Source organism: Rattus norvegicus, chromosome 2, assembly GCF_036323735.1.
Source record: "Rattus norvegicus strain BN/NHsdMcwi chromosome 2, GRCr8, whole genome shotgun sequence".
NCBI classification, from domain to species: Eukaryota; Metazoa; Chordata; class Mammalia; order Rodentia; family Muridae; genus Rattus; species Rattus norvegicus.
Genome location: NC_086020.1, coordinates 80,910,462 through 80,933,562, shown reverse-complemented (window position 1 = coordinate 80,933,562; position 23,101 = coordinate 80,910,462). Strand labels below are relative to the sequence as shown.

At 40.5% G+C, this 23,101-nt stretch overlaps 1 protein-coding gene across 3 annotated transcripts in view; it reads right to left on the bottom strand.

Annotated features, from left to right (window-relative positions):
• Dnah5 (dynein, axonemal, heavy chain 5) overlaps window positions 1–23,101 on the bottom strand; it is a 317,737-nt gene that overhangs the window by 52,356 nt on the left and 242,280 nt on the right. For all 3 annotated transcript variants that reach the window (XM_039103563.2, XM_063281529.1, NM_001419569.1), the window contains 7 exons: window positions 20,154–20,289; window positions 19,280–19,596; window positions 18,555–18,710; window positions 17,592–17,774; window positions 7,513–7,756; window positions 6,407–6,521; window positions 5,730–5,920 (listed from right to left, as the gene is read on the bottom strand). In XM_039103563.2, the coding sequence (XP_038959491.1) occupies window positions 5,730–5,920; window positions 6,407–6,521; window positions 7,513–7,756; window positions 17,592–17,774; window positions 18,555–18,710; window positions 19,280–19,596; window positions 20,154–20,289 (1,342 nt within the window). The remainder of the gene's footprint in view (window positions 1–5,729; window positions 5,921–6,406; window positions 6,522–7,512; window positions 7,757–17,591; window positions 17,775–18,554; window positions 18,711–19,279; window positions 19,597–20,153; window positions 20,290–23,101) is intronic.

The window sequence follows — 23,101 nt, the reverse complement described above, 5'->3', positions numbered from 1 at the left end:
TGAACTGCCTGAGGATCCAGCTATACCTCTCTTGGGCATATACCCAAAAGATGCCTCAACATATAAAAGAGACACGTGCTCCACTATGTTCATCGCAGCCTTATTTATAATAGCCAGAAAATGGAAAGAACCCAGATGCCCTTCAACAGAGGAATGGATACAGAAAATGTGGTACATCTACACAATGGAATACTACTCAGCTATCAAAAACAACGAGTTTATGAAATTCGTAGGCAAATGGTTGGAACTGGAAAATATCATCCTGAGTGAACTAACCCAATCACAGAAAGACATACATGGTATGCACTCATTGATAAGTGGCTATTAGCCCAAATGCTTGAATTACCCTAGATCCCTAGAACAAACGAAACTCAAGACGGATGATCAAAATGTGAATGCTTCACTCCTTCTTTAAATGAGGAAAAAGAATACCCTTGGCAGGGAAGGGAGAGGCAAAGATTAAAACAGAGACTGAAGGAACACCCATTCAGAGCCTGTCCCACATTTGGCCCATACATATACAGCCACCCAATTGGACTAGATGGATGAAGCAAAGAAGTGCAGACCGACAGGAGCCGGATGTAGATCGCTCCTGAGAGACACAGCCAGAATACAGCAAATACAGAGTCGAATGCCAGCAGCAAACCACTGAACTGAGAATAGGTCCCCTATTGAAGGAATCAGAGAAAGAACTGGAAGAGCTTGAAGGGGCTCGAGACCCCATATGTACAACAATGCCAAGCAACCAGAGCTTCCAGGGACTAAGCCACTACCTAAAGACTATACATGGACTGACCCTGGACTCTGACCCCATAGGTAGCAATGAATATCTTAGTAAGAGCACCAGTGGAAGGGGAAGCCCTGGGTCCTGCTAAGACTGAACCCCCAGTGAACTAGTCTATGGGGGGAGGGCGGCAATGGTGGGAGGGTTGGGAGGGGAACACCCATAAGGAAGGCGAGGGGGGAGGGGGATGTTTGCCCGGAAACCGGGAAAGGGAATAACACTCGAAATGTATATAAGAAATACTCAAGTTAATGAAAAAAAAAAAAAAGTTTAAAAATTTGGCAAGCTGCCCTGAGTAGCCTGCCATTCCAGGGGTATCTCAATTTTCCTTCTGCCTCTCCTTCACCCCTTCAGATTCCTGAATCATTCAGCCAGGAACATGTTGTCCTCTGTGAGGCCCCACCCAGCAGCTAACTCAGATAGATACAGCCACCTGCAGACAAACAATGTATGGAGTTTGGGGACTCTTGTGGAAGAACAGAAAGAAGGATTGTGGTTCCCAAAGGGAATGTGAACTCCACAGGAAGACCAACAGGGTCAACTAACTTGGACCCTCAGGGCTCTCAGAGACTGAAACACCAACTAAAGAGCATATACTCATTCATATGTAGGGTGATGTGCAGATTGACCTTTAGTGGGTCCTGGACAACTGGAGCAGGGGCTATCCCAAAAGCTGTTGCCCACATGTGGAATATGTTCTTCTAGCTGGGCTGCCTTGTCTGGCCTCAGTGGGAGGAAAGGCCTAGCCTCACAAAGACTTGAAGTGTCAGGATAGAAGTATAACTGGGGGGATGGGGGGGCTACCCACCCAGATTAGAAGGAAAGGGGAAAGGATTGTGGGAGGGCTGAACAGGTAGGGGGCAGTGAGTGGGTTATAAAGTGAAGAAGTAAAAAAAAATATTTAAATTAAATTTTTAAAAGAGTTAAAAACTTTGAAGAAAGAAACTAAAGAAGAAAATAGGTAAAAGGATGTTCATGATCAGCAGAATTAATTTGTGGTGTGCCTAGACTGCAAATAAGTACTATCTTGATTTCTCCATGTTCTGTGAGTTAAGCATGTAGTACCATCAGCAATAGGTTCTTACCCTCAAGTTTTAGATAGTATTGGTAATGGACTATAATGTTAGGTGTCAATGGGACCCCACTGGCCAACTCCAAGAGAGGTAACCCATTCCTGACACTGGAATTTTTATTTGTTAGGCTATGTACTCTAATAGGGGCACTGTTACACATTACAGAGTGTCTTGGTTACTTTTCTATTGCTGTGATCAAATTCCGTTAGCAAGATAACTTATGAAGGAGTTTGCTGTGGTCAGAATAGGAATGGCTTCCATAGACTTCTTGTGTTTGGTCCATAATGGGTGGCACTATTAGGGAGCTGTGGCCTTGTGGGAGTAATTATAATCTTGTTGGAGGAGGGGTATCACTCTGGGGGCTGGGCTTTGAGGTATCTTATGCTCAAGCTACACCCAGTATGGCACACAGTCTCTTTCTGCTGCCTGTGGAATGAACTCTCAGCTCCTCCAGCACCATGCCTGCCTGCACACTGCCATGATGATAATGGAGTAAACCTCAGAAATTGTAAGCCAGCTCAAGTAAATGTTTTCCTTTATAAGAATTACAATGGCCAGGGTGGCCAGCAATAGAAACCCTAACTGGGACAGAGTTCAATTTGGTTTACTGTTTCAGAGGGCTGGGGTATATGATGGTAGACCACTGGAGAGCAGAAAGATCACATCTTAAGACACAGCAATGAAGGAGAGAGGGAGGGGAAGGGAGACCAGGAGGAGGAGAGGAAAATAAAGAGGGAGGAGGGGGAGGGAGGGAGAGAGAGATTGAGAATGGAACAAGTATTTTAAAACCTCAAAGCCTATCTCCCAGTGACCAAGTTCCTTCAACAAGGCCATACCTCCTAATCCTTCCCAAACAATTACACCAACTGGGGATTAAGTACTCAAAAATAAGAAACTATAAGGGCCACTCTCGTTCAAACCACCACTTCCACCACACAGAGACACAATATTTGCATATATGCGTGTGCATATATTTAAAGAGAGCTTCTTTAGTAGTAGGTTTCCAAATTAATGTTTGAAAAGTATTTATTGTTAGTTATCCCTCCCCATATCCCTTCCTCTACCTTTCCCTACCTCATCTTAACCCCTCCTACCCCTTTATTCTACTTCAACATTTTATACAGTTTCCCATCTCCCCTAGACCCATGGCCTCATAATAATTTCCTGAATGCCTGTGGGTTCTCCAAGTTAAATTAAATTATCTGAAGATTCAAAGCCAGCAACTGCAAATGAGAAAAAATATAAGATTGTTTTTCTAGGTTTGAGTTACCTCACTCAGAACATGGAGAAATCAAGCTGGTACTCACCTTGAAGCTTCATCCTTCTGGCTATCTTATATAGAACTGAAATGTGCTAAGTATGGCTAATGGAAGAGAAAAACAATCCTCGATCTCACATAGCCATGAACCTCGAGAGCTACAATAAAAACAAGACTGACAAGGCATGCCTACTGGTGCTAGACTAGCATGAATATCAGACCCACAACTAACCAATAGGCAGAAAATAAGAGAGAGCAAAACAGAATGTTCATCACTAAGTGGAGTATACATACCACGCCCTGTCATCCACAGCCTTAAGGATCATTGAAGAAGAGAGAATGAAAGATTGAAAGAACTCCAATAGTTCAGAAAATAAAATGAAAGATTCAGGACAAAGATAGCATGTTTCTAAATATGCATATACAAACTAATCAAGCCAGAGGAAAAACGACAGAATAAAAAAAAAAAACCCTTGCAAGCTATACATCAGAGAATTAATATCTAGACTTAATATTAGAATTCAAAATCTAAATATCAAAAAATAAACAATCCAATCAATAAACAGGATGATAAACAAATCTGAAAAAGGACAAGCAGCAACAGCAACAACAGGAGGAGAAGGAGAACAAGAACAAGAACACAAACGAGTGGCCAATAAGCAAATGAAAAGTTTCCAACACCCTTAGCTGTCAGGAAAATATGAACTTGAACCATTAAGAGTCAATTATCACAGTCAAATGAGCTGCCATTAAGAAAACAAATAATGGTAAGAACTGGCGAGGATGTGTTCAGACATTTCTAGTTGGAATACAAATTACTCCAAACACTGAAAAATGGTATCGAGTTTACTCAAAGAAAACAAAAACAAAAACAAACAAATCAAATTACTGTATATCTCAGCTATTGCATTCTTGGGTTTATAACTGGAGGCCTCTAAGTTACCACATCACAGAAATACTTTCAAGTTGTATTGTAGCTCTATTCATAACAACACAATTATGAACTAATCTAGGAGTCTTTTAACAAATGAAGACTACCACAAACACACACACACACACACACACACACACACACACACACGCGTATGCACATTACTCACAATGGGGTTTTTCCTTCAGCCATTAAAATAAAATTATGTTGGTTGCAAGAAAATTGATTCAACTAGAGATCATATTTAGTGAAAGAAGTCAGATGCAGACAAATACATTTTACCTACTTTGCCAATCACAGATATTTACATAGACATATAAAATCATGTACACATGCATGTTAAGAAAGTAGAAGTGAAATTGAGAAAATGAAGAAGGCTAGGAATCAGGGAGAAAGATGAGGAAAGAGAATAAATACAATAGAAGCATATGACATACTCGTATAAAAGTACTTTTATGTAGCTGGGAAGATAGCTCAATAGCACTAGAGTAGTTGTCTATAATTATGAGATACTCAGTTCAGTTCCCAGCACAAAAAGAAAAAAATACCTGCCTGAAACCCATTTCTATGTAAAATATATACATACCATTTAAATAATGTTTGACTACAGCTCTGTGTTTCTGACTTTCTATTTAATTGTATGTACTAGTTACCCAAAGGTCTACCTGTGATCAATGCTTCAATAAATATACAATAAACCATCAGTGTAATTGCTGCTGAATCGCCTCACCCACCCAGCTTCTGAGACCCTGCCAACTTTGCTTTGTCTCCATCCCACTCCCCTCATCCCACTGAAAGCCCTTCTGTCAACTTGCTCCCTTAACACTCCTTCTGTAAACGTTTCACTGCGAGTTCAAATCTTGAATCAGGTGCCAGGCACTAATTAAGATCTACTTGGCTGGAGAATTGGTTCTATTGTTATAGATGTATCCCTTATAGCTGTATCCATGCCCCCCTGCACACACACAGTTAGTGTGAATTGTCAACTTGTCAGGATGTGGAATCACACAATAGACAAACCTGCAGACACACTCATGGCAGGGAGATATTTAACCTCTGAACATGCTTTTGAAAGACTATGTTGATTAGGTTAAGAGACATGGGTGGACACACACCAAAAGTGGGGGTGGGGCACGATACTGAATGTGGGTGCTGGATGGTATAAAAAAGAGCAAGTGACTAAGCACAAGCCCCCTGACTTCTGGCTGTGGATGTGATATGACTGCTTCACTCAACTTCTTACAACCCTAACTTCCTACCATAATGGCCTGCATCTCAAATTGTGTGCCAAACGAGCCCTTTCTCCTGTGAGATTTATTTTGTGGACTGGAAGGGCAAGGGTGGGATCAGGGAACTCTATCACAGCACAAAAAAAGTACTTTTCTAAAGTGCTTGCTAGCTTCCTACATAGCCCATAGTTCATTTGTTTCGTTACTTTTTCTTCCCCCTACCCCACCAAAACAACACTCAGGCAGTCTGCAAGGGGTTTGGTTCAATAAAATGTCCGTTCCATGCCCTGAGATGCATGACATTTCCAACCAATAGTCACTGTTCAATAAGTGATCAAATGAAATGGCTCATGTATGTAAATAACTAAAATGCAAAGAAACCTTAGAAAGTAAAATAAAAAGTCCACGAAGAGCAGTCACAGCATCTGCGATGTGTCCAGCACTTTCTACTGACCTTTAATGAGAGTGAGAAACTCCTCGTGCTTGACTAGGTTCCTCTGGATGTCAATCTTTAGGGTGAGCAACAAAGTGAACAGGAATTTGTGCTCCTCATAGAGGCCTTGGACGGCGTACTTAAAAACCTCATAGGTCATGTGCTCGATGATGTTACCAATTCTCTTGCTTGTAATTGGGCTCTTGACAGACCTGAGGAAGAGACCATTTAAGACACGCTTTTCCTGCTGCCCTTTTCGCCTGTCTATAAAAACAGCATCTCTGGTGGAGAGAGTAAGTAACTCGGAGGACTAGTTTTTACTTTAAGACATCAAGAGAGAGCTTCTAAATCTAAACTAACAAGAATTCTCTCAACATGAAGCACCGTAACAAAACTCCTCACTGTTGTCTAAATCAATTTTACCCACAGGCCGTTATTATTCACAACAATGTCTTGGAAATTTTCCCATTTAGCAGAACACATGAAGTCAAAGGAATCAAATGGATAGATGAATGGCCGGCATCACCTCCTCTGGGCATATGATGATATAGCTGAATGATTCATTAGCATGCTGATAACTACAATAATCTCAGACTTAAGAAAGGAAAATACTCTTACTGACAAGCAGAATGGAAACTCTAATATCGTTCGCATCCACAGACAGAGAATTCAGCTTGACTTCCTAGTGACAGAGGTACCTGGCTAAGGAAAGGTCAAACAGGCCCAGAAACTGACGGAGCGAAGTCTGATACATTTCATTAACCAAGCGCATCTCCGTGATGAGGAAATAGAGGATGCTGCCCCGTGTAGCAACTGAAAGACAAAGAGCAGGGAGGTGTGTAGCATTTGAATCAAAAATAAATGAGCTGTACGAACGCATCACCTCAATTTATTACTCAAAACGACCGTTTTTTTTCCTCATCAGTAACTACCTACTACCAATGAGAATGAGATCAATGATTATTATTGATCAATGATTATTATTTAATCTTCATTTATAAGTTTCTCATAGTTTACCAAAGGGTACTAATGAAACCAAGACAGTTCTCATTTTAGAATCACTACACTCCTTTAATAAGTATAGTTTCTATTGTGTTTTATCAGGGTAGAAACAAAGAAAATTTAAAAGGTTTTATATTAAACAGTCAGGAAAGGATCCAGTTGGTCACACAGAACCTTACTCTGAAGCTCATGAAGAATGACCCAAACATTCACCTCAAGCTTTCAACAGGAGACATCACAAAGATGGTGCCTCGGACTGTGCATTACCCTGTGACACAGTTTCAACACTTTTTTCCAGGAAAACTGCTAAATGATGGCCAACTGGATGTTTATTTGATATATCTTGGGTAGCCAATGAACACCTGTTTATTAAATGGTCACCTGAAGATGAGTACAGAAAACCAGCTTCCGGATAAACACAATGCATTGTTGCTACATGATATGGAACTGATGCAAAGTCCATAATACTAATGTCTCAGGAGTTACTATTTCGTAGCAGTACTTCAATCTCCCATTTTGGAATAAATTCACAAGCATCTGAAAGCATTTCTCAACTACTATAGATAGCACCAAAAGTTTGCCCCCATTACATGATTTTTCTATTCCTGCTTTACTAAACTTCTGAAGGGAAATAGCAGAAAATATAATTGGCCACCCCCCACTGCACAGTAATTACATATAATGTCATATAATGTAAAATGCATTATACACTATATAACGTCCCTGCTTTAATTGACTGCTCTAGTTCTCGTTTCTGCCCGACTATTTTCTTGTGACATTTGTCTTCCATTACCAGACTCACCAGGTCGGTACTCCTCCCGGGCTGAGTTAATTTGAATTTCTGTCTCTCCAGAAATTTCCAGCTTCTGTGTCACTTCCTCGGCTGTCTTCTTGGTGTTGCTCAGCACAACAATGAGACTCTCGTCTTCCACCAGGGACCCTTGAGTGCTCGTCAGGCGATAAAGCAAATTATCTTCTAGCTCCTTCGTCCTTCTTTTGTTTGCCGTTACCTCTTCCAAGAGATGAGTTCGTTCTTTCTCCAGTTCCTGTTAATTTACATAAATACATTTTCATTATAAGTGAACCTATTTTGAGGTCATTCCTTCTCACAATAATTATTTCTTTCATACGTAATTATTATTCCATACATAATTATTTCCTTCAGCTTCTTTGAAAGAGTTCCACTGTTTCAGTGAGGTGGTTGCTCACTTGTAGACTGCAATAGTTCTCTCTTCTCTGAATAACACCCTGGAATCAGCTGAGTAACTTAAGCATTCACCACAGGTACAAACTGAACAATATCTGCAGTCCACCATGGTATCGTAAGCCTGCTACCCCAGGACTCAGGAAGCTGAGGCAGAAACATTACAAGTTCAAGGCCAGCCTGGACTACACAGCAAGAATCTTTCTGAAAAACATACAAAGATAATTTTCTTTTGAATTGAAAACATTTTATGGCCTGAAAATATACCATGCGCTCCCAAATAAGTATATTGTTGGGATTGGGATTGCTCAATGGGTAACATTTGTCTAAAATGCATGAAGCCCTGGGCCAAATGTCCACATCACCAAAGAACAGGTATGAGTGAACATTCAAGTCCCAGCACTCAGGAGGTGAGGCAAGGGATCCAAAGAGATAATCTTCCTATTACACAGTGAGTTTGAAGCCAGCCTATAACACTTAAAATCGTGTGTGTGTGTGTGTGTGTGTGTGTGTGTGTGTGTGTGTGTGTGTGTGTGTGTATTCAGGAACCATCATAAAAAAATGGGCAGAAATATTATAAGACCCAGAGGTTGGGGCGGGGTCTGAAGTAAGACAGTGACTTCTATACACAGTCTGACACTTGTACTCATGAACTCACAGATATATAGTTGCCAGCCCAGGATCTGGGCAAGACCAAGCCAGTCCACATTCACATTCTAGCCCGGTAAAAGGAGCTTCATGAACCTCCAATCTTAGTGGAGAAGCTATATGGAATTTGATGGCTTCTGGGGGAGAAAGGGTCAGTTTTCCTTAAGGGCATAGTTGATCATGCCCTAGTGGGTGGCCCAACTTCCAGGAGTACAAGGGAAGCACAGTCGAATCCGTGAATTATTAAATCTTAAAACTAGAGAAAACACAAATTTTGGAGTTGGAGTGGACCTGGAAGGAGTTAAGGGAAGAAACTGATCAAAATACACTTCATAGAATTCTCAAAGAATTAGCTGTATACTATATATCAACTATATTCATTATATAATCTACAGAATCATTGTGTATCTCCTCTGAGATACAAATCCTATAGTTCAGGAGGTGAGCAAAGCTCTGGGCAATTACTATCAATGGTGGCTCTTTCCTTAGGAGCTCAGAGGGAAAGGGGAAGCAATGCGATTGGCATTGAGCGGGCCACAGGAGTGTGGAGCTCAGAGAAAGAACAGCGGAGAAAATATACTGATTCTAAGGAAAACTGTGCATGAAAGAGAAGTACTTATGTGAAAGACTTTGAAGTTAAAGACATTAATCAAAAATGGAAAGGACTATCAGTTAGTACTCCTTATAATTAGTAAAAGAACCATGCATTCCTGAGTTTACTTGAAAAGCCTTCTAAATATACTATGACTAAATGTAACCGTGTATGATTCCACCTCACTACAATCTTGGGAAACACAATCTTGAATGTGAGTTCAGCAGCAAAATTACATTGACGGCCTTTCGCTGGTCTGAGTGTGACTTCCTGCAGCTGTATTACAAGTCTACATTACGCACTGCTCGGATTCAAAGAGAAGCGCAAGAAAGTGGCATTACACATGTGGGTATTCAGGATACCTACAGAAGGCTTCCAAATTCTTCTCCCTGTTGAAAGAGGCTTAAATCTATGAAGTAATGAATCATTTGAATTAATAGTGCAGAATGGAAGTTCTAGTTAACTATTGGATGGTGTCACCTGTCTGTTAAAATCTAGTGTTCATACAAGCCTCCGAAAAAAGAAGCCAACCACACTTAGAAAAATGTTAATAATTGATATTAACCAATATCCAAGCCCATTCACTTTTATGGGTAATATTCTTCGTTTCTAGGAAGCATCTTAAGATTGTGAGAAAAGAAACCCATAGCCAGTCAGCAAAGTATGCCTTGATTTGATCACCACCAATATGCTAATCACTCAGCTGGGGATGCACTTCAGTTAATTAAGTAGTACTTCCTTACTACATACAATACCATGACTTTGATCTTCTGCACTGAAAATAAAATAAAGATGATGAATGGATGATAAACACATATGATAGATTAGAAAGATTATAAATGATAGATAGATAGATAGATAGATAGATAGACAGACAGACAGACAGGAGGTAGATAGATGATGATAGTGATGTAAAGATAAATATTGGCAGCATGTAGATAGATTATACATAGATAGTTGATAGGCCAATATATTAAACACAAATAACAGATAAGATAGGTAGGTAGGTAGGTAGATAGGTAGGTAGGTAGGTAGGTAGATAGATAGATAGATAGATAGATAGATAGATAGATAGATAGACAGACAGATAGACAGATAGATATGATACAAAGATGTATATACTAGATACTAACAACTACAAAATTGTGTTTCAGATTCCCATAAGTTCCTCGTTGTATAACCTTAGGACTTCAAATAAATTATTTCTATTTAGTACCGTCAGAAACCTGAAGAGTGATGTATCTGAAATTCTGCCTCAAGCGCAAGCTCAGCCTTCCTCATCACAGAAGTGGAACTACATACTTCCGACTTGTCGAGACAAAGCTTTGGAGTACTCTATTTTTTTAAGGAGAGGGGTTGGGGTGGGAGTGTTTGTGAGTGTGTAGGCCACTGTGTGGATGTAGAGATCATAGAAAAACTCAGTGTGGTTGGTTCTTTTCTTCCACCTTTAACTGGGTTTCAAGGATTAAAGAGGATCTCCAGACTTGCACACCAATCACTTTCACCCACTAGATCATTTCACTGTCCCCAGAGTACTTCCTTTTGCCAAACTTCACAATATATTCATGATCAAATTCTACCGTCCCCGTGTCAGAATCCAATCTCTTCTCACCATCCCCACTCGAGTCCAGTCACCCACTGTCACCTCTCCTCTGAATTCAGGGTCCTCCTGTACTCTTCTTATTCCAATAACCTGTTTCAGTGTAACGGTCAGAATGATGACCTTAAAACGTTAAAGCATGGTTTGTATCCACAAAATCCTTCACAATCTTATCTCTGGGGCACTTGCTCCCCAATTTAGAAGCATTTTAGGAGGTCACAAGGGTGGGGCTGTAAAGTTTCCTGCCATACCTATTTACCATCCGGCATATAGCCATATGGATAAATTGTCATTGTACAACTCCTGATATAGGCTAAACCATTTCACTTTGCCTTCCCACCCTGTTAAAAGTGTAATCCAGAATAAACCCTTCCTCCATTCAGTTGTTCCTGCCAGGTAGTTGGTCCCAGTGATGAATGCATCACTTCCCTCAAAATCCTCCAGTAGCAGCCATCCCACACAAATTCTAAGATTCTGTCCCATGAAGTTTCACAAGATGGACTCTTCCCCAATGAGTACCTGGAACACAGTTCCTACTGTTTTCCCTATCCATCAAATACTTCCTATGTCAGAAGCTCCCATCCATGGGCACATTAGAATCAAATCGGAAGCTTAGTTAACAGACTTGGAGCAGAGTCAAGGAACTCAGGATCATAGTGTATTCCCAGACAGTGTGATATTGCTTATTTGTAAAACTCTGAGACCTGTTCCATCACACACAGCAGTCTCTTCTTCTCTTGGGGCCTATTCACTGAATAGTGATTTATCTTCCTCTACAAGGTTAACTGTCTTCTCTTCTTCAAGTCTTTGTTAAATGTAACTTCTCAATGAGGTCCACTACCTACCCTAAATGTGCAGCCCACCTGATCCCCATCTCTTCATCTTATCATGCTTTGTAATGTTTTAGAGCATGTATCACCTTCTAACATACAAGAATACTTTTGCATATACATTTATTCTCTTAGGACAGCTGTTGTTGTTGTTGTTGGGAAAGACCACCAGGGTGGGGAAGACCCCCACTCAAATCTCAAGACAACACAACCCCCTCAAGAACTCATGAGAAACCGGTCTTGATGTAATAAACAAGAGGTGTATTTGAGGAACCAGAGCTCTGGGGACGACATGTATCTCACACAGGAGACAGAGGAGTCGACCCTGAGCCCAATTAGGGGAAGGTATTTATAGGGAAAATTACATAGGTAGTTGGCAACAGTCACACAAAGCAATTTCATTGGTTGGTTTACATTGGCACACATGATCTAACTTGGGCTCAATTCAACTCTAGGCCACCCTGCTTCTGGAGCAAGCTGACCCTAGTTCTTGCTTTTCTCAGGACTGTTGAGTCAGGCCTTATCGAGGTCAGATAGTTTGTGGTGGCTACATCCCCAAAACATATTATGTTATTTTTTGCTGTGAGGTGCACTTGTCCTCACAGCATGGTCAGTGGGGGCTAGTTTAAAATCTTTATTCTTTCAGTTGTTGTTGTTGTTGTTGTTGTTGCTGCTGCTGCTGTTGCTGTTGCTGTTGCTGTTGCTATTACTGTTATTGTTTTGTTTGCCCTGGTATGTTTTGGTCATCTAGTAACATCTTCTATTTATTCTTATAGTGATGCCTGGTACCTTGTGTGCACTTAACTAATGTTATGGAATGAATGACCAGGTACTATGCTCCTAACAAGCAATCTGAAATGGAAAGTGAACCAGGACATCTAGTTTCAGTGCCAGGAATATAAACAAGAACATTCCCTCTCTACAAAATACAAAGTCAAAAATAAGGGTTGCAGTGACAAAACTGCATAGAAGCAAACAACAAAAACCACTCACTCCATTTTATGTTCTAGCCCATGAGTTCTTATTGGCTGAGTGGTTTTGTTGGGCGGGGCCTCAAAATTCTGAAGCTCATGACTGAAGCCCAGTAGGCCAGTTACCAGATCAGTATAAAAAAGAAATTCAAAACCGGGAAAGGGAATAACAATCGAAATGTAAATAAGAAATACTCAAGTTAATAAAGATGAAAAAAAAACTCCCAAGGATAAAACCAGAAAAAAAAAAAGAAATTCATCTAGAGGAAAGGTTCAGAACTTGTACACATCTACCAGTTTTGAATTTGCTGAGCTGTAGCCACTCAAGGAAAACTCCCCCTTCCTGCTATCGCTGCCATCTGTTGTGCTGCATTTGAAGCATCCCTAGCCATTACTTTAATTCATGTATTCAGAATATGAGAATTTCAAATCGTGGGGAATGTAGAAATTAGTATAAGCAAGAGACATTTACAGGATGCTCTACACTGCTTTCCATGAGCAGTTTTCCTAAAATCCCACACTTTATGGCTATACTAGGAAATAAAGTGATAATAAACCGCAAAACATCAAAATATATAAATTTCACATTGTATGGCCTCTGAGCTCCTAGAGTTAAGTGCTGTGAAGCCTTCACCTGGAGCACATACAGTAAGGAATGTGAAAAGACAGAAAGAATACTATGGTTAACATCATAAAGACGCATACTTACATCGCTATCCACACCACAATGGCCATTCTATTAAGTCCCACAAGCCTTAAGATTTTCATCCATAAATTGGACATGAAAATATCACATAATTGAACAGTGAAGCTAAGAGAGGGATTACATGACTGCTTAAATTATCTCTCTGCTTCTCCTAGAAATGCCTGCATTTCTAGGAGAAATAACAAGTAGGCTATATCTTAATAAGTAAAATAGCACTCAAAAATGTTTATCCATATAAATGGATGGATAGAAAGATATGCCATTCTATATACACACCTATCTAAATATCTACACTTTCCAAAAATATTCTCTCTAATGAGAGAAGGGTTTGTGACAAAATTATTTTGATTCACATTGGAGCATCATATTAATTAAAACATATTACCTTCTTGTAGATTAGACTCAATTTATAATCCTGTGTCCACAAAGGATATATAAATATGCCTGGTTTAAATGTCATGACTTAGGTTATGGGAAATGATTGAGGAGAAAAAAGGCAGATCAGATCAGACCCCCTTATTCAACACTCAGACTGAAAATCTCAGTCATATTAGAAGGTTCAAAGATATGGTGAGAAGAGTAGATGTTGGGGAAAAAAGACAAAAACAAAACTCCTTGAAAAAATAACTGTGTTAAAAAGTAAGTTATGGGAGAGAGCTTAGTCAATAAAGTGCTTGCTTGAGTTTCATCATCGGCATCCACACAAAAATGCCAGGTGGAGTGCCTGTAATCCCAACACGGAGAAGCTGGAGACAAGAGAAGTATAGAGCCCGTTGGCCAGCCAACCTTGCCTAGTTGGTAAGTACCAAGCCAATGGAAGACTCTGTGAAAACAAGATGAATGGTGCCTGAGAAACAACAATGGAGTTTGACCACACACACACACCATACACATACATGCACACATGCACACATACACACCGCACATATACATACACACACACAAACACACACACACACACACGCACACACACACACACACACACACACACACAGCAGGTCTCTTCTTCCAGTATTACACTTTACTTTGAGAAAGTTAACTATAATTATTATAATGATGTGCAGGGTAAGATAATCCTCCTGTATTATAAAAAGAAATTAAAAAAATAAAGCCGTCATGCTCATCTGGCCTCAATGATTGGAAGGGTTGTTTGTTTTGAATGTGTATCCTGCTAATAAGGTGTTAGTAAGGGCATGATTTTCTCACTTTTCCCAAGAAGACAGAAAACACTGACCCTGACCCATACTGATTTTGAAAGGCTGGTGAAAGAAAGTCTTTTTAAGAATCTGAAATCATCCTTGATACTGTAATCCTTTCCGGCCACTGAAGCTGAGTGCTGGTGTTATAATGTTGGTTTTGCTTTGTTTTATTGCAAACAGCATCAGTCAGACCAAAACCAATCACATTATGTTATCTGCCACAGATGCTACTCATCTCTCAAGCCAAGGCTACACGTGACATCAGAGCCTAGCTTTCAGTGATGGATGCTGGCCTAAAAGACTGTCCAGATTTCATGTGCTCAACAATACGTTCTGCTGATCAAAACCTCAGTCCTTACTAAAGTAATAATGTGGCACTTCCGCATCTCTCAAATTACCCCTCTATACTTTAGGTCAGGCCTAGAAAGTAACAGTACATAGTGAAGGTTATTATTTCTTCAACAAACAACTATTCCACCAGAATTACACTGGTTTTACCACAATGAGGTTAATCGGCCATATGAACTTAGGAAGCTGGATAAAAGGCTCCTCAAATGAGATCTGAGTTCTTGAGTATTGCAATTTAAAACACCGAGGATATGGAGGAGAGGGAAGGGATGAGAAAGAGGCAAATATTTTCCCTTTCCCTTCCAGTGGTAGACCTCAGAAGAGCAAACCTAATACAGCATGTGGAAAGTATACAGACAGGAGGAGGCGCAGATTCAAAGAATCTGCCCAGGGTCTTAACCTAATAAATCTTTGGGTCAGCACAGAAGGGGCCATAAAGCAAAATAACCTCATTGCTATCGAGCCCATGAGAAAGTCGATAGCAACTTCAGCCTCTCCATGATAGTGGTCTCATTAAAACCTTCTATATCTCATTGCTTAAGCTTCACACATTCCCCCAAGGGATGTGCTGACTCAGAAAAGGGAAGTTTATAAATTATTGGTCATTTTTTTCCACTGAACACTAAGCTGGCTATCTCAAAATACAGTAGCAAAGGGAGCAGACACTGACTTATGATTCCAGGGCTTAACTCAGTGGCTGTCATGACTAGCTTTAACCGTCAACTTAACACAGCTTAAGGTCATCTGAGAGGACAGTGATAGTCAGAGAATTGCCCAGATCAGACTGGCCCATGGGCATATCTGTGAGGAACTGTCTTGATTGCTAACTGACTTGGGAGGGCACAACCCACTGTGGGTAGTACTATCCCTACAGAGGTAGGCCTTAACTGTATATGAAATCTACCTGAGTATTAACTGGCCTATAGGCCAGCAAGCAGCATGGTCCCTTCTGTATGTATTGGCTGTGAAGCGAGTTCTTTGGTCACAGGCAATGATGTCTGTAATCGCAGGCAGGCTAGCCTTCTGGTTCCTGCCTTGCATTCATGTTTTGCCATGCTCTGTGCTCTAGAGTTCTCAGCTGAGAGGAAACCTTTCTTCCCTCACTCTTTCCGTTAGAGTACTTGTTGCAGCAACAGGGATCAACCCAGAAGACGAGACACCAGAGGCTACATAAGTTCTTCTTGATTTTGTTCTGCATTTATTTAATTGTGGGGAGAGAGCTTGTGTCCTGCACATGCATGTAGGTCATAGAACAACTTGAAGGAGTCAATTCTAAGCTTCTATCACATGCGATTGAGGACAAATGCAGTCAATATGCCTGACAGCAGAGGACTTTCCATTAACCCAACTCATCAACCAAACTTCTAAAGTTTACACCAGACCCATTGGGCACGTGTGGAGCTCTTTTAGATAACAGGAAATGGGAAGCTACAGAGATGGCTCAGTAGCTGAGAGCTTGCCGCTCTTGCAGAGGCCCCAGGTTCATGTTGGGTAGTAACTACTGCCTGTAATTCCATTATAGGAGGTCTGACACCCTCTTCTGGTTCAGCAGGCATCTATGTGCATGAATACATATAAATGCACAAAGGCAAATATAGGTGTTCATACACTCATGTAAATAAAAGGCAAATACATAAAAGAGCTGAAGGTCGTGTGTGGCCCGAGCACCAAGTCTACATGTTATATGCTAAGAAACATCATAATCAAGCGGAAATGGACAAGAACATTAAAGGTCAGCGGGTAACTGAAATTCATAATACAATAAACTTTTCGTAAAAATAAAGCAGTTGAAGAACAGAGTAACAACATAGAATAACAACTGTAATGGCGGTTACATTGTCGGTGTCTCATACTTTATGAAAACCTACTGCGCGTCTGGCTGGGGAGATGATTATGTCTGCAACACAAGTGTGCAGGTCTGAGCTTGGAGCCCAAGAATTCAAGGAATGCATCAGGCGTTTGCGACATGTGCCTGTAACCCCTGCACAGGAAAGTAATGGCTGGGTGGGGGTAGGGGTAGGGGGGATGGAACACTTAGAGACAGGTGACTCACTGAAGCTGACTGGCTGGCCAGAAAACCTGAAGTGACCAGCTTTAGGTTTAGTGAGATGTCACATCTAAAGAATATGGAGCTGGAAAGGTGGCTTTGCAGTTAAGAACAGTACTTCTTGCTCTTGTAGAGGATGCAGGTCCAATTCCTAGCACCCATATGGCAGTGTGCAATCATCTATAACTCCAGTTCCAAAGGATCCAGTACCCTCTTCGGGCCTCCACAGGTACCAAATGTGCAAGTGGGGAACAGATATATATGCAGGTATTTAAAACATCATCATCATAGTTATTATTGTATATACAATATAATCTACTAATAACATGATAATGATGATGATGATGATGATGATGATGATGATGATGATAAAATTTGAAATTAAAAAAGGTGGGGAGTAGTACCCAATGTCTCTCTCTGGCCTCTACACATATTTATACATATATGAACATGCACATCCACACAGCACAGCATAACACATATATAGACGAATACATTTGTAGGTAATTGCCTAACACTTTCCTCTTCGTGGAAAAATAAAATACTGAAGAATTAATGTGAACTTTAGATTCCAGATTAATGGCTCTAAAAGCAGTTTCAGTGTTAGAACTGAGATTCAGGACATGGGAAAAGAACAGGGATAAAAGAGAAATCAATCCCACGAACATGTTCATACTACTTCTATCAATGAAATACAGTGTAGTGCAGTAACAGGAGTCTGCCTTGGTTTCCCCACCTGCTTCTCTGTGAGGATGACTCTCCCCAGTAACTGGTCCTCCAGGCCTTTCACAGTGACAGTGAAGTCAATGATGGCGGTCCGAGCACTGATTTCTGGGGTGTAGGCTGGATTCGGCAGCTTGGTAGTGATGTAAAGTTTAAAGCCATCCATGACATCCACTTCCTTGTCACCGACCTTCACCTTTTTTATAAAAAGAAAGTTGGACAGAGGCGTGATACACCTGGGTCTTTTTCATATTGGATCAATTATTGCTGTTATCAATATGTAACTGGATACAGTTTGTATATTAAGAATAAAAAAATTGTCACTAGGTACTCACGGAGCTTCAAGGCACTGGGATACAAGACAAGAGGCAGGAAGGAAAGGGAAGGCAAAGCGAAAGAGAAAGAGATGGATCTAAGTACATCATGTAATGAATATAGAATTAGTTGTCAAAGCATCACGACTAAACCCAGAAGCTAAGAAAAGCATAACCCATTGAGAATGAGGAGGGGCCTTACTACTCACATACTGAGGTTTGAGAAGTCACACAAGCAAGACCTAAAACTGGCAGGAGAGAGCAGGGCAGGGGTGCTGATTTACAGCAGTCACTGGATAGAGTTAAGATGAGGATTTAAACACACATGGACTTCTGTGGCTTGAGTTTCTCACCAGCACCACGTAACTTAGTACCAAGGATTTCGTAAGTGTGCCCTTATCTGGATAGAAGGAAGGTGGGATATGAGGGTTTTAAATTTTTCAATAGTCAAAGATCAAAATAGAATCTGTTTATTTGTTACAGAAGTAGTATAGATAAGCATGACAGGACTCCTAATCCGTCAATAATTTAGCCTCTACTCAAGAAGAGCATAAAACCTCTCCCTGAAACTGGCTCCACTTGAGAGAAGCCTTGAAAGCTTCTCTCTCCCGTACCAGGATGCACTACTGCTGTGAATACTGGTATTAATGGGTTTAACATACCTTAAAAGTAGATCCCGTTTTAATGAAGTTTTTTTCCAAAACGTTGTCCAGAGCAGGATCCAACTCCTCCCCAACGTCTTCAATGAGCAAAGGTCTCCCAAGGGAAAGGCTGTCCTCCAGGTGGTTTCTAAAGTACTTGTGGTTTAGAGATGTGATCTAAACATGGGATGGGATCACCAGGTTATTCTGGACAGACAAACTCATGATGTGATACACGGTAATACCATCAAACACTCTACCACAGGAAACAAATGAGGACTTAGAAATCCTGGGCTCGAGGCCATGCTAAGTGATATAGTACAGAAAATTCAAATTGTTTCCACTCTACCTTTAATAGACAAATCACCAACCATGTAACATTTAAAGGTAGTATAGGATATTTCTGCCTCTTCCTGCCCTCCACCATCCCCGTTGGTGGACAACTAGAGGTCTGTATGTAAGCATTGCATATGTAGAGTGCTCTCCTTCTGACTACCAAAGAAGCTGTGAACTTAACAGACGAGCTTGGATTCACTGAAATATGGTAGTGGTACGTGTGCCCAAAATGCAAACAATAAGGTTATGGAAAATATTTTGTTATTATATAGAGCTTACATCTCTATTTAGGATTCCAAACAAAACATGCAAGATGTTCAAATACTTCTCTTTTTTGTGGGGAAGAAGATAAGGGAGCTCTATTAAAAGATATAATTTGATGTGTATAAATGCACTCAAACAGAAATCACCTGGAGTTCATTTTGGCTTTCTTTGTTCCTAATCCAGATCTTGCCTTGGGTCTGGGGATCGATTAGCAAAGGAGACCGTGAGGCTTTTGTGACAATAATTCCGTTCTGGATGGATAGGTCATCGTTTGGAAGGCCTTGTAGGTTCCATTCACTGATAGTCGGGGCATCAATCAGCATCTCATTAAGATTTAGGTCATTTCCAAATGGGATTTTACGAGCTTTCATTTCCTTCTTCCAATCATTCAGGAGCAGATCTCGAAACTCTTGGTTAAATGGACCAGAATATGATAGAAAAGCCGTTGCCAGCAGCACATCCCCTAAAGCAGAAAGCAAGCACCCCTAAAATATGTTGTGACTATCCATGCAATTGTATAACTCTCTAAAATTGAAAAGGAAGTGTAATTCAACAACCATTCTTTTAAACAAAACTCCACAGTCAACCTGTAAGCACAGTCTGCAAATGACTTGATCAATAAGCATGAGATTGACTGACTGTTGAACAGAGTCTAAATATCCCATCAAGAAAGAACTGTCAGAGGATAAACATCAGGTCACCATAACTTTGTTGTAAAAGAATGACCTCTAACTAAAAAATTGTAACTTTAAAAACAAGAAAAGGCAGATCCTTCATCAAAGTGTCCGTGATCAATATCCCACTCTTTTAGAAGTGTTTGAAAGTGAACTACTAATAAGAGTATGAGGGTCATTCACCCATGAATCAGGCACATGTGTACCAGACAATTACCCTTGAAATGCTTATAGACACACAAACACACATATACGAAGTTGAATAAGCATGTGTCTGATTCAAGCTTAAAACCTCTGACTCCATCATAGTCAACACCCCGTCTCGTTAATGAAAGAGTGTACAGACCTACGAGTCGTTTAATTTGTGCAGCAAACTCTTTACTTTGTTCCGTCCATCGCTCCTTTTCACCTGCCAAGCCGCTGATGAGCGTGGACGCCGTCTGCATCTTATGCCTGCACCGATCAGCATCTTCAAGCAAGGTCTGAAGAAGGCCAAAGCAAGAAGGAAACCTTTCCTCAGACAAAAGAGTGGCTACTCATTCAAATATGTGACTTTAAAACATGAATTGTCTACCTTCTTAGACACATAAAAGGACCATTTCACCAAAAAAAAAAAAGATTCTAGCTCTGTGTAGGTTGATGTCTATACATACATGAGAGCTGGCAAAAGTTAGGTTAAGGTCCATGATTGGATACTGAAAAGAAAGGTGGGGACAAAGTTTTGATAAGGCAAGGGAGAAGGAAGGAGGTGAATAATCAAGATGAAGGTAGAAAAGGACGACCCAGATTTGTGTGGTCTGAAATGGCCATAGGTAGTTATGAATATTTCTTAAGAGATCAATTTCTATAGGTCAATTTATCTTATCTAGGTGGGCGGTTTATATCTTTACCAATTGGTTGTGAGTTTATTATGTGGATGTCTTGCATGAATTGAGAATTTAACATATAAATCTGATTGCTAAATTACAGCCTATAGAGTCTTGATTTTACCAGGTTGTTGAGAGTTTATACTCTAACTACCAGGGGGTGGTTACTTGAAGTATGGGCAGAATTTGGGACAGAGAGTCACGATAGGCCAGCTGCTGCAGGACCTCTAGTGTCCAGATTTTACTCGGTAGCTGGGACCAGAGAGTTCCTGGCTGGCTAGCCCAGAAAGGGTGACTAGCAATGGAAGTGGAGAGACCACCAGAGCTAGAGGTAATGTGGTGTGGTGCCACACTAGAACCAGCCGCCGCTGAGATGAAGGTACCCCACAGATGCCACGTGGCCCCATGGTACCAGCATTAGCGCAGGATAAAAGGTTCCACTTTTTTAATAATTACCACAACAGCTCTGTCTGTGCTGTCTCTGTCTTGTCTCTGTTTCTCTGCCTAGTGCCATGACCCCTGCAACCAAATCATCCCCAGTGTTAGTAACAGAATCTTTCTATCCCTCATTAGTAAACTCACACACGATAGTATCACATAATACAACGTATGTAAAGAAGCCAATTCTTAGGAAAATATAATTAGGAGTATCTCTCATGTCAAATCCTGCTGTTCCAAAGGCATCACCTAAGGCCATGTTGCATTTCACATCAGAAGACACTTACATTTCCTTCGCCTCATTGGACTCCAAGACTCCTGCAGAAATCTCGGCCTAGTGTAACTTATCATCTATTTCTTAGCTGTTTCTTGAGACAGCAACAAGACGTTAAAGCAGACTTCCATATGTTTTAGCCACTCCTGCCCCAAATTTCTAGTGCCGGTGATGAAACCCAGGGCCTCAGGCATGCTAAACATGTATGTTGCTGAACTATACTCCCAGCCCCTAATATTTCTCATATTCTATGTAGATGTTTAAGAGATGACGTCTAGTTCTACACGTGAAAGTATAGAAAATGAAGTGAATATGGGCAAAGAGGTGGATATCAGTGAATGCCCACCTGTAAAAAATACCTACTGCATATTTTCACAAGGTAGGTTCAATGGGAAGATCTATAATGTTATGAAAAGTTGAAACTGTTTCAAGATTTTCGTTAGTGGGATTATTTAAATCTCCATTTAAATTACCATATGGTACAAATATTGTAAACCGGTTAAATACTATCTTGCAATTTTTATGCCCCAAAAATATTGCAATATTTTTAAGTTAATAATGTAGATATGAAACAAGTGTTCTGTCTTTAAATTGGCTTAAAGTTTATGACACATATATATATATACATATATAATATGTTCAGATATAAGAGCAAGGTATTATTTATATTCCTCTCCAGGATTCCCTAAATACATTTTCTATAATGAATAGATTGCTTTTTAAGAATAACACAATACAGTCCCTTGAAAAGGGAAGATACTTAATGCAATCTGTTCTCATCTTCCTTCTGGAGTTTTGTCTTCCCTTTAGTTAATGAAAAATAATAGAAAACCTACTCCTGTGTTATATCCCCATCATATATGTCTATTTGCTTCATCCCAAGAATAGAGATACCAGTTGTATGGTATTTTATTTAAAATAGTTTATTTAAAACAAAGTTTTCAATGAAAAGATATTTTTATTGGCTATTTTATGTATTTACATTTCAAATGTTAACCCCTTTCCTGGTTTCTCCTCTAGAGCCCTCCTATCTCATCCCCCCCACCCTGCTTCTATGTTCATATCTCAACACCCTGGCATTCCTCTACACTGGGGTATCAAGCTTTCCCAGGACCAAGGCCCTCTCCTCCTATTGATGCCAGACAAGGCCATCCTCTGCTACATATGTGGCTGGAGCCATGGGTCCCTCCATATGTACTCTTTTGTTGGTGGTTTGGTCCCTGGGAGCTTTGGGTGGGGGGGGAGGTTCTAGTTGGTTGATATTGTTATTCTTCCTATAGGATTGCAAACCCCTTCAGCTCCTTCAGTCCTTTCTCTAACTCCTCCACTGGGGTCCCCTGCTCAGTCTGTGAGCATGACTCTGTAAACCTCTGATTCTGTATTTGTCAGGCTCTGACAGAGCCTCTCAGTAGACAACTATAACAGGCTCCTGTCAGCAAGCACTTCTTGGAATACTGCAATAGTGTCTGGGTTTGGTGTCTGTATGTGATAAATACCTAGGTGGGGCAGTCTATAAATGGATTTTCCTTTGCATTTTGTCAGAATTTCCCATCCTTATATCCAGCTGATTAAGAAAACCGTTAGGCCCTACTTCCCCATCTTTGGTCTCTAGGTTTCCAGGTTCCTACTGCACTATAGGCAAAGGGGTTAATGCTTATGGTAGATAGAGAGGAGCAGATAGTTCTGGTTAGACGTTTGGTACAGAACACCTTGGTC